The 16,040-nt window shown below is 43.4% G+C and overlaps 1 protein-coding gene and 1 long non-coding RNA gene across 2 annotated transcripts in view; one reads left to right on the top strand and one right to left on the bottom strand.

The window, feature by feature from the left end:
* Positions 1–16,040, bottom strand: part of LOC137419545 (uncharacterized) — a 221,935-nt gene that overhangs the window by 94,518 nt on the left and 111,377 nt on the right. The window lies entirely within an intron of this gene.
* Positions 15,702–16,040, top strand: part of LOC137419316 (dynein axonemal intermediate chain 1-like) — a 59,757-nt gene continuing 59,418 nt past the window's right edge. Inside the window, exon 1 of the mRNA XM_078771048.1 lies at positions 15,702–15,968. Coding sequence (XP_078627174.1) covers positions 15,861–15,968 — 108 coding nt within the window. The 5' untranslated portion in view covers positions 15,702–15,860. The remainder of the gene's footprint in view (positions 15,969–16,040) is intronic.

Below are 16,040 nucleotides of genomic sequence, written 5' to 3'. Positions count from 1 at the left end.
CTAGACTGAAGGTGGCTGGTTTCCTGCAGATGTCTGTGATACCCATGGTACTGGAGAACAACCAGTTCCCCTGTTGGTGGATAAGGGCCAGTGAATCCCTGGTTTCCTGGTAGATTGAAGATGGGGGGACACTTTTCGAAGAGCCACAACACGGTCTTGGCTTTTGTATCCATGCCTAATTGCCTATGTGATGCACTGCAATAAAAAAACAATTATTAATATAATGTTTGAATGAGAAAAGTAAACAAAAACAGCATACTTGCCTGATGAATGGTTACAGTAACAACCGAAAGCAGGCATTAAAATTAATGACTGTAAGCTGCTTTTGTTAACTTTTTTTATTGAAATTAAGATGGCCAAATTTAAACAACGTTATAACAGTTATAAAAACTGGACAATACAAGGTTGTAAAAGACAATTTAAAGTAAATTTAATTTGATTAATGGTTATCCTATGATTAAAAAGCAAAATTTTCAATTTTTTTCCATAAATATGCTTGAAATTTCAGACAAAAATCAGTTTTTTGGATAAAAGTGGTATTGAATTGTGTCACAGACATTGTTAAGCTATCCAATCATCCTCCTTGGCTTTCAATTCTGCATCTTTTGGTACCAGAATCAACTCTGGGGGTCAAACACAGCTTGAGAAATCGTCAATTTAGGCATTTTTTGAGTCGTCTGTAACTGTTGCTATGGTAACGGGCTGTCTGACCGTAAAACGTCAATATTTTAGAATTTTTTTTTCATGATTTTGTTCCTGATACTCACTCACAACTTTTAGGTAAATTACATTGAATTAGGAAAATCACCTCCGATTTGGCCCAGCCTATATCCATTGGCGCCGCGGGCTCGGGTTCCGCTGCCTCGTGCGAGGCGCCGCCATTTTCTTCCCCTGCCACCCCTACTGCTGCACCCTCAACAATTCTCTCCTCTTCTTCTCATTCTTCCCGGGGGTCCTGGGTTATTGATTCTAACTCCTCATCTATCTCCTCTTCTACCCCCACCGGCATCCGACCGTCTTGGTTATCCATGGCACGATTTCAAATTTGGATTTTACGAATTAAATTTCGGCCGCTCGTAATTTTGAGTGCGTTAAGCGCACCTCGGGTCAAATCCCACTCCCCGACACCAATTGTTGTGGCCCATATGCAAAATTGGTGTCCAAAATTTGGTCTAAAAAATTTAGTCCCAGGTTCCAAATCCCCACTCCTGACTCCAATTGTTGCGGATCTCAGCGCCGGCCTTTTCCCCTTACCAAGGGGGGATTAGTCCCCTTGTCTCTGACTAGCCGACGGGACCCGGGACCGATGACTTCCTTCCCGGACAGCGTTAGGTAGGGTTTTAGGACAAGGAATTCGCTATTACCTAAGTACTAACGCCGCCCAGAAACGAGGAAATAAGCCCCGCCCGAATCACGGGTGTTGGTGGAAACGCCGAGCGGTAGCGACCCGTGACCCGAGCCATTAGCAATGACTAAACCCGATCCAAGCGGTTCGTAATCGTGCCACGCTTATCCAATGGAGGAAATGACGGAAACGATCGAATTGGAAGAAAAGAATAACACGATTTATTTACACTTTGTACAATAAGAAGAAGAAGAATACACAGTGCAGCCTCAAACAGTCTTAACTTATCCCTGGACAAACGGGCCCGTCACACTCAGACACACTCACACGGGGTTGCAGACGAACAGGTCGATGGTCCCGGGATGGCATCCAGGCAGCTCTTCCTCCGGTCCCCAACTCGCACCGTGAAGCAGATGAACAGACGGCAGCGGCCAGGAGCTCTCCACGTGTCATTGGTGCGCACGGGATTATTATAGAGCGAATCGGTAGGGCTGGCTTTGGCGGTTACACTCGCGGCTCAGCCGCGTATGTAATAAGTAAATAGTTCGTAATAGTTCAATAAACGCGAGCAAGGCGCTTCTCAATCAAGGCTCGAAACTGGCGTGTGCACGCCAGTCCTCTTAATGCAGTTCTCACATGAGTGCTCCAGATGAGTTCTCTTGTATAGCCTTGGCGTGAGCCAGTTCGCTCGGTCCTCATACAGTTCTTCGTAAGCGCCTCTCCCTTCTCATCTCTCAACTCGTAACTCAACTGAGATGGGGGGCCTCGCGCCAAGGGTTTTATTGCCACGCCCTTGGAACCCTCTGGAACTCACCAGACGTTTCTTGCCACACCCTATCATGTCACGCCCTCCGAGCCCTCGTTGGCTGTTGCTCTTACCGTCACCGCCTCTGACGTGCTGCTTGTCGTGGCCACACCCCGACCTCGCGCTCCTCCCTCTTTTCAGGCATACCTCGTGGTTACCCGACTAGTTTGAGCGAGCAACGGGCAGCTAACGCTGCTGGCGGCCAAAGCGTAACAAACTTGAGGGATGCCAAATGGGGCGCGGGATCGAGTTTGCCCATAGATAGGATTGAAGGGCGGCCGCAAAACGAAAAGGACCTAAGCTTATTTCTTTACACAGCGCAGATGTCACTAGGGAAATGGCCTACTCTTACACATACTATGACACAACTAATTCTAATGTGCCTACGTGTTGCCTGTGGACTAACTATGGGGGGCAAACCTTTAACCTTTAATGATGTTATATGTACAATTCTCAAAACCTCAACAATATATATATATATATATATATATATATATATATATATATATATATATATGTATATATATATATATATATATATATATATATATATATATATATAGTATATATAGTATATATATATACAGTATATATATATATATATACAGTATATATATATATATACAGTATATATATATATATACAGTATATATATATATATATATATATATATATATACAGTATATATATATATATATATACAGTATATATATATATATATACAGTATATATATATATATATATATACAGTATATATATATATATATATATATATATATACAGTATATATATATATATATATACAGTATATATATATATATATACAGTATATATATATATATATATATATATATACAGTATATATATATATATATATATATATATATATATATATATATATATATATATATATATATATATATATATATATATGTTGGAACCCATCTGTGGATCGGTCCCATCGGCCGATGGGTCTGACCCATCTGTGGATGCATGAGAAATGACAATGCAGACCCATCGGCCGATGGGTCTGTGCCATCTGCGGATGTGTTGTTCACCTTGAAGGAATGTGTTGACAGAATGGTGCCAGGCATTGCTATATAAACAATGGAGAGCGACATTATCTTATTTAAATGGAGCGACATTATCTTATTTTTATCTTATCGACAAACGGTTATCGACAAACCACATGTCACGGACTGCTTTATAAACATTTATGACATCAATTGCTTATTTTTAGGTTCAAATAAACATACTCATCCACCATTGATGCATACACATTCCTTCAAGGTGAACAACACATCCGCAGATGGCGCAGACCCATCGGATGGCGCAGACCCATCGGATGGCGCATAATGTCGCTCCATTTAAATAAGATAATGTCGCTCTCCATTGTTTATATAGCAATTCCTGGCACCATTCTGTCAACACATTTCTTCAAGGTGAACAACACATCCGCAGATGGCGCAGACCCATCGGCCGATAGGTCTGCATTGTCATTTCTCGTGCATCCACAGATGGGTCAGACCCATCGGCCGATGGGACCGATCCACAGATGGGTTCATATATATATATATATATATATATATATATATATATATATATATATATATATATATATATATATATATATATATATATATATATATATATATATATACATATATATATATATATATATATATATATATATATACATATACATATATATATATATATATATATATATATATATATATAATCGTGTTTTTGAAAGATAAACTTGTATTTAAATATTTATTATTAAACTGGATTTAATGACGATGAAATTGTCCAAAACATATCTGGCCTGTTGTCTGAGGAAAGAGGCTTCTTCTTCATAACAATACATTGTGTACTTAAGCCTAGGTCACACATAGGCGGATTTGTCGGCGACTACTGGCGACTGAAAAAATCGCCACCACCCGCCGACAATCGTAATGAAACCGTAATGGACGGTCGCCTGTAGTCGTGGTTATCCTCCCCAGGTCGCCTGCAGTCGGCAAGAGTCGCAAAGGGGCAAAATAATTTTTAAAATGTTTAAAAACGGCGCGCTCAGTCGCAATCGAAAAAAATCCGCCATGCTGTCGCGATGGAACCGCCATGCTGTCGTCGGTATCCGTAATAAGACCGTAAAGCGGCCGCAACCCAGTCGCTCATAGTCTTCCGCAATCGCCCCAGCATCGCCCCACCAGCCAGCACGGCAGAGATGCGAATGCCATACGGCCTTCCTGCGGCATCTTCCCGACTACGGGCCGACACTGTTGCGGCTGCGTATCGACTACAGAAGAACTGCCACGTCTCCCCTGTGGCTATGGGAGACTGACGACGACAGCAGTAGGACAAGTGGCGGCCGAGTTACGGCCATTGGCGACAGAGATACGACTGCCTGGCGACTGCATTACGACATACCACGATTCCATGGCAAGACAGGATGGTGTGAGGGTCTCCGTGGAGTGAGGTCCTGTGGTGCCGACAAGGATATGGCTTTATTGTTTGGACTTGGGACTTTTGGGAACTTTATTTTTGGGACTTTGGTCCTTTGGAAACTTTATTTATGGGACTTGGGACCAGTGGAAATAATTTGTTGGACTTTATTTCCATTCTCTCTCCCTGCAGAAAAGTTTGGTTATTACATTACAATGATACATCTTTATTAACTTTCTTATTGTACATCAAACATCTTTATGCTTCATATCACACATCATTGAAATGAATAAAGTGAAATGTAAAATAGAGAAATAAAGATTTTAAAAGGTGTGTGAATCGTCTCCAATCGCCGGCGGTCTTATTGCAGTCTTGCGGACGTCGGAGTAAACCGCCACCCGGCCCCAATGCAGTCGCCGCGATCCGCCATCGGTCGTAATCTAGCCGCCAGACTGTCGCCACGCTACCGCCGTGCATCCGCAATGCAGTCGTCGTCGATCTTCAACAGTCGCCATCCCACTCGGGGCGTCGTCGCAATGCAGTCGCAATGTGGCCGCCTGCAGTCGCCATACTGCCGCCTGACCATATTTGACCACCCGAAATCGCCAGTAGTCGCCGAAAAATCTTGATCGCCGGCAGTCGCCAGTAGTCGCCAAAATATCCGCCTATGTGTGACCTAGGCATTAGCAGTGTGTCCCTATAACCTGGCTTTGCCCACTACCTGGACTCTTTGCCCACAAAATTTTGGTTGTTTTTTTTCCCTTCGTTACTAATATCAAAACCTTATAGATCTTCACTCAACTAACTCATCCCTCAATCTGTCCCTCTGTCTCCAACAGGAGCTTAATGAAGAGATTAAACGCACACTGACGACGCGCAATCCACAAGCTCCGCGGAATATTATTCGCTTCAGCTACCATGTACGGATGTTACTTACTTCAGCTACCATGTATGGATGTTACTTACTACAGCTACCATGTATGGATGTTACTTACTACACCTATCATGTATGGATGCTACTTACTACTGTGACCAATGGATGTTACTTGCTACAGCTACCATGTACAGATATTACCTACAGCTACCGTGTACATCTGTTACTAACGACAGCTACCATGAAAGGATGTTACTGCAGCTACCATGTATGGATGTTAATTACTACTGTGACCATGTATGGATGCTACTTACTACAGCTACTATGTAAGGATGTTACTTACTACAGCTACCATGTATGGATGTTACTTACTACAGCTACCATGTATGGATGTTACTTACTACAGCTACCATGTATGGATGTTACTTACTACAGCTACCATGTATGGATGTTACTTACTCATGCAACCATGTATGGATGTTACTTACTACAGCTACTATGTAAGGATGTTACTTACTACAGCTACCATGTATGGATGTTACTTACTACAGCTACCATGGATGGATGTTACTTACTCATGCAACCATGTATGGATGTTACTTACTACAGCTACTATGTAAGGATGTTACTTACTACTGCTACCATGTACGGATTGAACACACGTCCGATATTATTTGAGCGATGTGCACATATCAATGCCACAAGGGGCTTTCCTTTTTTTATGGAATAGCCCATCGGGCAAAGCCGTCGAGAACAGTGTTTGTCCGTCCGTATGTATGTCCCCTCAAACGTATACCAATCAGAGATGAGGATCTGGTCACATGACAGGGTGATGTGTTTACATCTGATGTCATTATGGCGGTTTCTGCGGCTGACTCTCCACACTCCGCCATTTTCATTCCAATTTTGTTCATGCCGAACATATCGTCGAACCTGTCATAGGCTATATCACAATCTCCATGCTCCACCTTTACGATTTTTATTCAGTGTGAAACACAAACAAACCGATTGTTAAAATGACCATCAAATATTGAAAGCATCGGTGTTATGTCTCTTCCAACAATACGGTACGTATAGGCCTTAGGCTTTATGACTCACCTTCAGACTGCTTCGGACAAATTAAGCCCAGGTTTCTTAATGCAGTAGTGTATCGTTACAGTAGCATCGTTTTCATAATAATAATAATATAGTAAATATAACCACAATACTTTAATCCCAGTGTCGTGAATGGAAAGCTAATGGATCGAAGTGGTGTATGGTTCATGAATCAATGATAAGCGGTGTAACCGCGGAAGTAAGGAATTAGTCTCGGTTTTTTAAATAGTAATATCATTTTCGTAACAATGATAATGTAACGTTATTATTATAGTAAATCTAATCGTTACACTAATCCCTTCGTAGTGACTGCAAAGTTACTAGAGGTTAAAATATATCTTCTGTATATTAAAGTAGCGACAGTTTTGTGTTACCCTACGTCATTACGTCATTACGTCTATCTTCAATTGAAGTTTCAAACAAGCTCGGCTTCACCGCTTATTATCTCTTTGATTCGAAGATCCACAGCACCTGGCCCTGCCATGTAAGACCATGGAACATCACCAGCACTGTGAATAATGATCCGGTAAAGTACGATGGTGTACATTTCACTACTTCACTGTGTGTGCAGGACCAAGAATTTGTTCAGAGCACAGTTAATGACTTAGCTGTGCACTTCATTCTGGAAGGAGATCTTAATGTTGAGCATTCAAATGAAGCGTTCAGAGGTGAGGTATATTGATAGGTCGCCATATGATCTTGCTGTGTGTGATGGGTAAAGTATAGTTAATCTCAATGTTGATAAATGTTTACTCACCTTAATGTAATCAAATCTACTGAAAATGCTCTACACCGTTGATTTATGAAGAGGAGAATATAGGGTGGAAGGACCGGTGTTGAGGATTGCAGTCGTACTGTTGGGTCCAGTTATTAACGAAGTGTCGGGATTGACTTGGAATCACTCGGCCTTAGTGGGAGAAAGGTTCACCTGCTGTAGCCTTCGAGAGCAGCCTGTGAGGGGCAGTGAGGTGCAGTCACGAAGCGAGGAATTGGGCATCTTGAGCTTTTCTTCAAAGGCAGTACTTAGACACTCAGCTTGTCCATGAACAGAATCCAGCATGATCCCATGGTTGTGGGATATGTGGAGGGACCTTCGGTTTCCATCTTTCGAATTTGCCTTCCAGGTCGGAAATTCCATCTTATTTATTGGGAATGTCTCTCCACAAACATACGGTTGGAATACCAGAGTTGGAATATTGAACAGGACAGACAGGTTGAGCATGAAGGAATGAACTAGTGAAGAAGGTAAAACATTTGAGGATAAAGTTCCAGAAACTGTCAATGTCTGAAGGCTCTCTGAAGGCCGTGAGGGTAACACCTTCAAGAGCACATTACCTGAAGAGCCAAATGTAGTATATTGAGACAAAGCCAGGCGAGGGGGTTGAGTTTAACAGAACAAAGTAAAACAAAGAATGAGAGCCATTTCTGAAGATGTGAGTTGGAAATTAAACATATTGAGGAAGGCTTACCTACGTTTTCTCAAAGGTCTTAGCTTCAACATTGTCCTCATCTTCAAGGCTCACTTCAGTACAACTGTCATAATAGCTGATAAAGTGTGTACGTGTTAAGAAAAGGATGACTTGGGATGAGAATACAGAAAAGCATCCATATAGACAAGTGTTGAAGTTGTGTGCATGAACAAAGGCATGAACACTTGTAAATATTTTAATAACACTGGGAAAATACTCATTTGGTTACAACAGAAATACATTATATATACAGACTTGGCATTTAATATGGAATATTTTTTTTTTCTTGACTTGGGTTTGCTTTCTTAACTCAGTATATCAATCTGGTGAGTTTCTTTTGCACTTTGGTGATTTATTTGTTAAAAGAACCATGTCACTGATTGTCTGTCGCAGCAAGAAGTCAACAACAGGATAAAATCACAGGTGGCGTGGCAAAATGTACGGACAGGTGCATTTGACGATTGGCTTCACAGTCGGGTATACAAGGGTTGTTGCGTTCTGTATTAGTGGAAACCAACTGCTGCACATCTCCAAAAGTTATTGTCGTTTCCTCTGGAGATGGTCCGTCAACTCGACAATGCTGTTTGTCATGGAGTGGTGGCTTTACGAAATTACGGCATGAAAGAGCGTGCTATTGCTCGGCAGTATGGCATCACTCAAGGTCAGGTGTCAAAGATCCTGAAACGAAATGCTCAGAGGGGTGTCCCTACTCCAATACCGAGGCCAGGACGTCCCCGCAGAACCACAAGGAGGGATGATCGCCAGCTGCACCGGTTAGTCCGCAATGGCCGTACCAAGTCAGCTAATCGGCTTAGGGCTGAGTGGCAGCAACTGACAAATGTGCCTGTATCCAGAAGGCTAGTCAACCAACGACTGGTTCAAGCAGGCTATCGTCCCAGGCGTCCCCTGAGAAAGCCACGCCTCACCAGACAACACCGCCAGCGTTGATTGCAGTGGGCCAGAGAGCACCGTCAATGGCAGCCAGGTCACTGGAATCATGTGATCTTCAGTGACGAGTCTAGATTTCTGGTCTATCTTCAAGATGGCCGTGTCTGAGTGCGCAGACAAGTGCATGAAGCCTACAACAAAGATTGTATAGTGCCAAGAGTCCAAGTTGGAGGTGGTGGGGTGACCGTTTGGGCTGCTTTTCATGCAGGGGGCAAAAGTGACCTGGTTGTTCTGAATGGAATCCTGAACCAGTTCAAGTACAGGGCCATTCTGGAAGAAACATTGCTTCCATTTGCTCGTGCAGCCTTTCGAGGAAATTTTGTCTTCCAAGATGACTATGCACGGCCTCATCGTGCTCGCATGATCCAACACTCTCGTGCTGACCGTGGTGTAGAGCATATGGAGTGGCCTACCATGTCCCCGGATATGAATCCGATAGAGAACTTGTGGGCAGAATTATCGCGTCAAATCGACCACTTGGACCAGCAGCCGACCTCTGTGCGTGAATTGCAGCAGGCTATTGTCACTGCATGACAAGCGATTCCTGTCCAAACCTTGGCAAATCTCGTGAACAGCATGCCTCAACGTGTACGTGCTCTCCTGAATGCTCGTGGTGGGTTACACGAAGTACTGAACTGTAATTTTACTGTCGGTAATCCCAGTCGTAATTTAACTTTTGTTTTTGTTAAAAAAAATTTTGGCAAATATGTGGAAAATAAAGAGTTACTTCTGGAAAACGTACAGAAGTTTAACGCAGTACTGTCCATGAATTGAGTTCGATATCAGTTTACATCACTTTCAAGGATCAATTTATTTGTTTTGAAATGTCAAATGTGGTTTTTGTTTCTTTTAAAGGTCACATTAACAAAATCTAGAATAATTTCAACATAATTCCAATGAACTTTTGGTACTAAGACATCTTGAAAAGTAAGTTCACCCTCACAAAAAAAATATTCCATATTAAATGCCAAGTCTATATATAAAACTCACAGTACAGGACCTGGGTCGAAATGAGCATTCTTCACCGATTGAACGAACTTAGCTCAATTTATATCATTTTGAACAATAGGGGAATGATGATTGGGTCTTCACAGTAGGAGGAGGTGGGGGGGGAGGGAGATCGGGGGGGGGGGGGGAGATCGGGGGCCGAGGAATTCTGATAAGGGATTAGGCAGGGGTAGATCTGGGGGACGGGGATCACTGATTAGGAAGCAAGAAGTAGGGAGGGGATTGATTGGGGGCCGAGGAAGTTTGGTAGCCATTATCTTCAGCAGGTAACTTGATGACAGAGAAGTTCTGTTGTTTGTTTCACAAACTCTATTCCCTACTTAGTATTTACACAAGACTGCACATGAAAGATATGTATATCTTCGCATCACAACGCGACTTTTGAGTCTACCAGAGTCTGAGTTATACTCTTGAATTCCTAAGTTTGTAATCTTACTATAAGTCACCAAATATCCATCTGTCTGTTCAAAGGTACTGTAAAAACTGCTGAACCAATCGCAAAAATATTTTGGGTGGGTAATCCTGGGATCTCCAGGAGTAAAATAGGCTATTTAGTTTTCCCAATTTCAGCTTTGGTCTCCAGCATTCTCAGGTTTGGACTCCCGCATAACATTCACGTTCGCATAACGTTCATTGTGACGATGTTCTCATTGTGACGATGTTGTGACGATGAATGTGTTCACGGTAGTGTTTGACGTGATGGTGTGAACGTAATTTCGTAATGTTTTTCGTTTTGTAATCCTTTAATGAACGTTTAATGTTTAATGAACGTTTAATGCCCTTTGATGTCCGGGGCCGCATGCGCGCACAACTGGATGGGCCAGCGTGTACCTTGCCCTTCGCCGACCGGCTCGGATAAACCGCTGAGCCCCATCCGCGATGGGGACTGGGGCTTGAGACAGTGTCCCACGAACGAGGAATTCCCAGTAAGCGCGAGTCATCAGCTCGCGTTGATTAAGTCCCTGCCCTTTGTACACACCGCCCGTCGCCGCACAAACATCACAATGAAACACAATCACAATTGACATATTCGTGCAATTCGAATAAATACGAATAAATAAATTCGAAATTACAAATGATTAACTGTTTTGATTTTGATGATTTACGCGTGATATGATTTGACGGGTGTTGAAATGAATCGTTTAAAATAAAAAAATTCTGCCTTCAATTTCTGATATTTTTCCTTTTCATTTCGGCTTCACAACTGAAGCCCCGCCCATAGGGCGGGTACCGTTGCTAGTACATAGAAATACACACATCTCAGTAATATAATTAATCCTTTTCTACAGGATCATTATGAACTACAGCATAGTATTATTAAGATTCATCAAAGAACTCAACTATTTCTATCTCGTTGGCATTACAATACATTTTATTAATTAAGAGGATCAGGGACAAGTTTGAATTTGAATGCCAGCGATAACTTGCCTACTCCTGGCCTGTAGAGGTCTTTATAATTCCACACAGGTGAGAAGACAACAAAGATGATATCAGGACAGGACAGGAACATGATAAAGTGAGAGGACAGGATGTTAGGCCGCAGTATGTGCACCGAACACCAGAAAATGTTGTATCCACAATAATAATAATAATAATAATGCATTTATTTTATATAGCGCTTTTCAGGAACCCCAAAGACGCTTTGACAGAGTGCAAAACATAATGCATAGCAAAACATAAAAACAATTGCAAAAAAAAGAAGAATCAATAGGGAAATATTCAAAGCACAAAGGAGGGAGAAGGAGAGGAGATAGTCAGGGGTTAGATGCTGTGGGTTAAATGTTGAATGCAGTGTTGAACAGGTGGGTCTTGAGTGATGTTTTGAATGTGGTGAGTGAGGAGGAGTCTCTGATGGTGTGAGGTAGCGAGTTCCAGAGGGTGGGAGCAGCGATGGAGAAGGCCCTGTCCCCCCAGGATCTAAATTTGGTCCGGATGGGGGGGGGGGGTCAGGAGGTTGGTACCAGCAGAGCGGAGGTTGTGGGTGGGAGTGTGTCTGGAGAGGAGGTCAGCCAGGTAGGATGGGGCCAGGTTATGGAGGGCTTTGTAGGTCAAGAGGAGGATTTTGTACTGGATTCTCTGGGAGATGGGGAGCCAGTGAAGCTTGTAAAGGATGGGGGTGATGTGGTCACGGGTCCGGGAATGGGTGAGTAGACGGGCAGCGGAGTTCTGAATGTATTGGAGTTTATTGGTGATTGTTGAGGGTGAACCATAAAGGAGGCTATTGCAGTAGTCCAGACGGGAAGTGATGAAGGCGTGGATGAGGGTTTCTGCAGCCACGGAGGAGAGGGATGGACGGAGACGGGCGATGTTTTTCAGGTGAAAGAAGGCTGTCTTTGTAATCTGTTTAGTGTATTTGTCGAAGGAGAGGGTTTGGTCAAAGATGATGCCAAGATTCCGGATGTGAGGGGAGGTGGATACTGGGAAACCGTCGATGTTGAGGGCAAAGTTATGGGTGGACTTGGTGAGCGTTTTTGGGCCAATGATGATTATTTCAGATTTATCACAGTTAGGTTTGAGGAAGTTGATTTGAAGCCAGGATTTTATTTCAGTGATGCAGTTTGTCAGGATAGAGTGGGTGGCGGTGGAGATGGACTTGGTGGAGATGAAAAGCTGAATGTCATCGGCGAAGCAGTGGAATTGGAGACCATGACGGCAGATTAAGTGACCGAGGGGGACAGGTAAAGGATGAAGAGGAGGGGGCCAAGAACTGAACCTTGGGGGACACCTTGGGGGAGGGGAGCAGTGGGGGATTTGCAGTTATTGATGGAGATGAACTGACGTCTGTCAGAGAGGTATGATTTAATCCAAGAGAGGGCAGTGCCGGTAATGTTAAAGGTGGTTTCAAGTCGGGTGAGGAGGATGGTGTGATCGATGGTGTCAAAGGCGGCGCTGAGGTCGAGGAGGATGAGAATGTTGAGGTTGCCAGCGTCAGAGGAGAGGAGAAGGTCGTTGGTGATTTTGAGGAGAGCAGTTTCAGTACTGTGGTTGGAGCGGAATCCGGATTGGAATGTTTCATACAGGTTATTGGCAGAGAGGTGATGTTTGAGTTGAGTGGCTACAGCGCGTTCCAAAACCTTTGACAGAAAGGGTAGGTTGGAGATGGGTCTGAAGTTATTTAGGGTGTCAGGGTTTAGTCCAGGTTTTTTCAGAATGGGGGTAACAGCAGCAATTTTGAGGGATGGTGGGACGATGCCTGTAGACAGGGAGGAGTTTATTGTTGCAATGATAAGTGGAGAGAGAGCAGGAAGGGAGGCCTTGACAAAGCTGGAGGGGATGGGGTCAAGAGTGTAGGTGGCAGTTTTCATTCCGATGAGGAGTTCAGAGAGGTCAGTAGGGGAGACTGGGGAGAATTGAGACAGGGGATGGCAGGATAAGGGGGGGCAGGTGGTTTGAGGGGGAGCGGGTGTGGCGGTGGTCAAGCTGTTGTAGATGTTTTCAATTTTGCGTTGGAAGAATGAAAGGAAGGAGATGCAGTTGTCTATTGTGAATGACTGGGTGGTGGTGTTCAGGGGGCTGAGGAGTTTGTTTATTGTAGAGAAGAGTGCTTTTGGGTTTCCGGAGCCAGAGTGGATAATTTGAGAGTAGTAGGCGGAGCGGGCGCGGGAGAGGGCATCTTTATAGTGTTGTATGTGGTCCTTGTAGGCCTGGGAGTGAACTGTGAGACCTGTTTTATTGCGGAGTCTTTCAAGTTGGCGAGCACGAGTTTTCATCAGGCGGAGTTCAGGGGTAAACCAGGGAGCAGAATGGGTGAAAGAAACTGTTTTGGTTTTTATAGGCGCAAGTTGGTCAAGGCAGGAGGAGAGAGTGTGGTTGTAGTAGTCAGTGAGGTCAGAAGGGGTGTGGAGGTCAACGAAGGGAGAAGTGGACATTTTTTCAGAGAGGGTCGATGAGAATGAGGTAGGTGAAAGAGCGTTTAGCTTACGGAAGTTGATAGTGCAATAATGCCTTGGTGCTGGGGTGGGGATGTTGATGGTCAGAGTGATGGCTAGGTGGTCAGAGAGAGTGAGGTCGGAGCCAGAGAGATGGTGCAAAATTAGTCCAGTAGAGCAGACAAGGTCCAAAATGTGACCACGGTTATGGGTAGGAAAGTTGACATGTTGAGTGAGGTTAAAGCAGGTGAGTAAATCAGTGAAGTCAGTGGTTAGCGTGGAGTCAGTGGAGTCCATGTGGATATTGAAATCACCAAGGAGGAGGATTGAGGGGGAGAGGGAACATAGCTGGGTCAGAAAGTAGGAGAAGTCAGACAGGAATGATGGGTGTGGTTTGGGAGGGCGGTAGACAACAGCCATGACTGACTGTGTGTGACCAGAGAGTTTAAAAGCCAGGTGTTCAAATGATGGAGCAGATGAGATGGAGATGAGGTTGGTCTTGATGTCTTGTCGGTGAATAACGGCAATTCCACCACCTTGGCCCTCCGAGCGTGGTTTATTGATGTAAGAATATCCATTGGGTGTGGTGAGGTTGAGCGTGTAGTAGTCCAGTGGTTGTTGCCAGGTCTCAGTGAGACAGAGAAAGTCCAGTTTATTTTCCAGGATGTAGTCGTTCAGGATGAGGCATTTGTTGTTGAGGGACCGGGTATTGAACAGGGTGAGCTTGATGTTGTTTTGTACGGCGGTATGAATCCAGGTGATTTGGCCAGGGTTCGCAGACAGGAGGTGCGATTTTGTGCGTTGTTGTGACCAGGTGTGTTGGGACGATGAGTGGGAGTGCGCTGAGCCGACCAGAGGATGGGGATGGAGTGACCTGATTGTAAATAAACAAACTTACGACCGGAGCCACGGTGAATGTACCTGGGTCGACGCAGGAGTCCATTCGATTTGATTGCAGAGATGCATGATGGGGTGGAGCGGGTTTTAAGCAGGAGAAGCCTTGCGGCGGAGTACCGCAGAGCCATGCCAGCAGGAGCGAAGGCACGAGCACGAGGCCAAGGGTCCGTGCTGGGAATGTATTATTGATTATTATTAATATTATTGAATATTATTGGATAAATATTATTGAATAAAAAAAATATATAAATATTATATTTCAATAATATTGAATATTATTGAAAATATATTGAATATTATTATTCAATAATAAATATTATTGAATATTATAATAATATTAATAATAATATTATTAATCCGAGGCCAAAATATTATTGAATCCAAGCATACAATGTCCGTCCTTCCATATAAAATGCATTTCCACGCTACATCATCGGCTGGGAACACTGTGGTGAGGTTGGGGCCATAGGATGCTCAGTGTGTGACGTCATGTGAACCTCCATTATGTCCGTGATCCCAGTGTTTATCCTTCGGAAATATAATGTCGGAAAGTGCCTTCAAAACTCCCATGAAACTTCCGGGCCATTGGCCATTTTAACGGCTTCTCTTTGCAGAGATGAACGACACTCTTCGGGAACACGAGCAGCAAGAGGGCAAAGAGCAAGATGGAGAAGATGTGCAGAAAGAAGAGGTTGTTGTTTCTTTAAGATACATTTTCTATTATCATGACTTGGAGAGAACAAGTAAATTAAATACACAGGTACACCTGTCATGTAAACTGATCCACATGAATATTTCTGTCGATATTTTGATTTTAAAAAGAAATATTTTTTTCCAGCGACAAAGAACATAGAGGAACACGTACATGCAGGACAATTACATTGATGAACTTTCATGTGAATTATTAACGCATGAGTTATACACAATGGACAAATCAACATTGCGTATGGAATTTGAACTTGGAATCCCAGGATCAAAACCTATTTGCTTAGGTGGGAGCTCGTGTTAACGTACATTTTATTCCGGCACTCCTTGGAAAAGATTTGAATAAGAGTGCTCCATACCTGTTAAACCATCAGTTGTAAAGGCGAGCGCAAACAAGCCAATGTTACAACAGCGTCAGTCGATGACCTCTCGGCTCGAGTACTTACGAAGAAATAATGATCGGATTGGGAATTGCAATTGGAAGGAGACCACGTGGGTCATCAACAAGGTTATCGCGGCTGCTCTAAAATATAATGTTGGAAAGAAAGAAAACAAGGAATAAGGTGGGAGTTGAAATGTT

Source organism: Myxine glutinosa, chromosome 1 (assembly GCF_964187855.1).
Source record: "Myxine glutinosa chromosome 1, kmMyxGlut1.1, whole genome shotgun sequence".
Classification (NCBI taxonomy): domain Eukaryota; kingdom Metazoa; phylum Chordata; class Myxini; order Myxiniformes; family Myxinidae; genus Myxine; species Myxine glutinosa.
The sequence above is the reverse complement of the archived record's forward strand: the minus strand, read 5'-3'. Positions and strand labels throughout refer to the sequence as shown.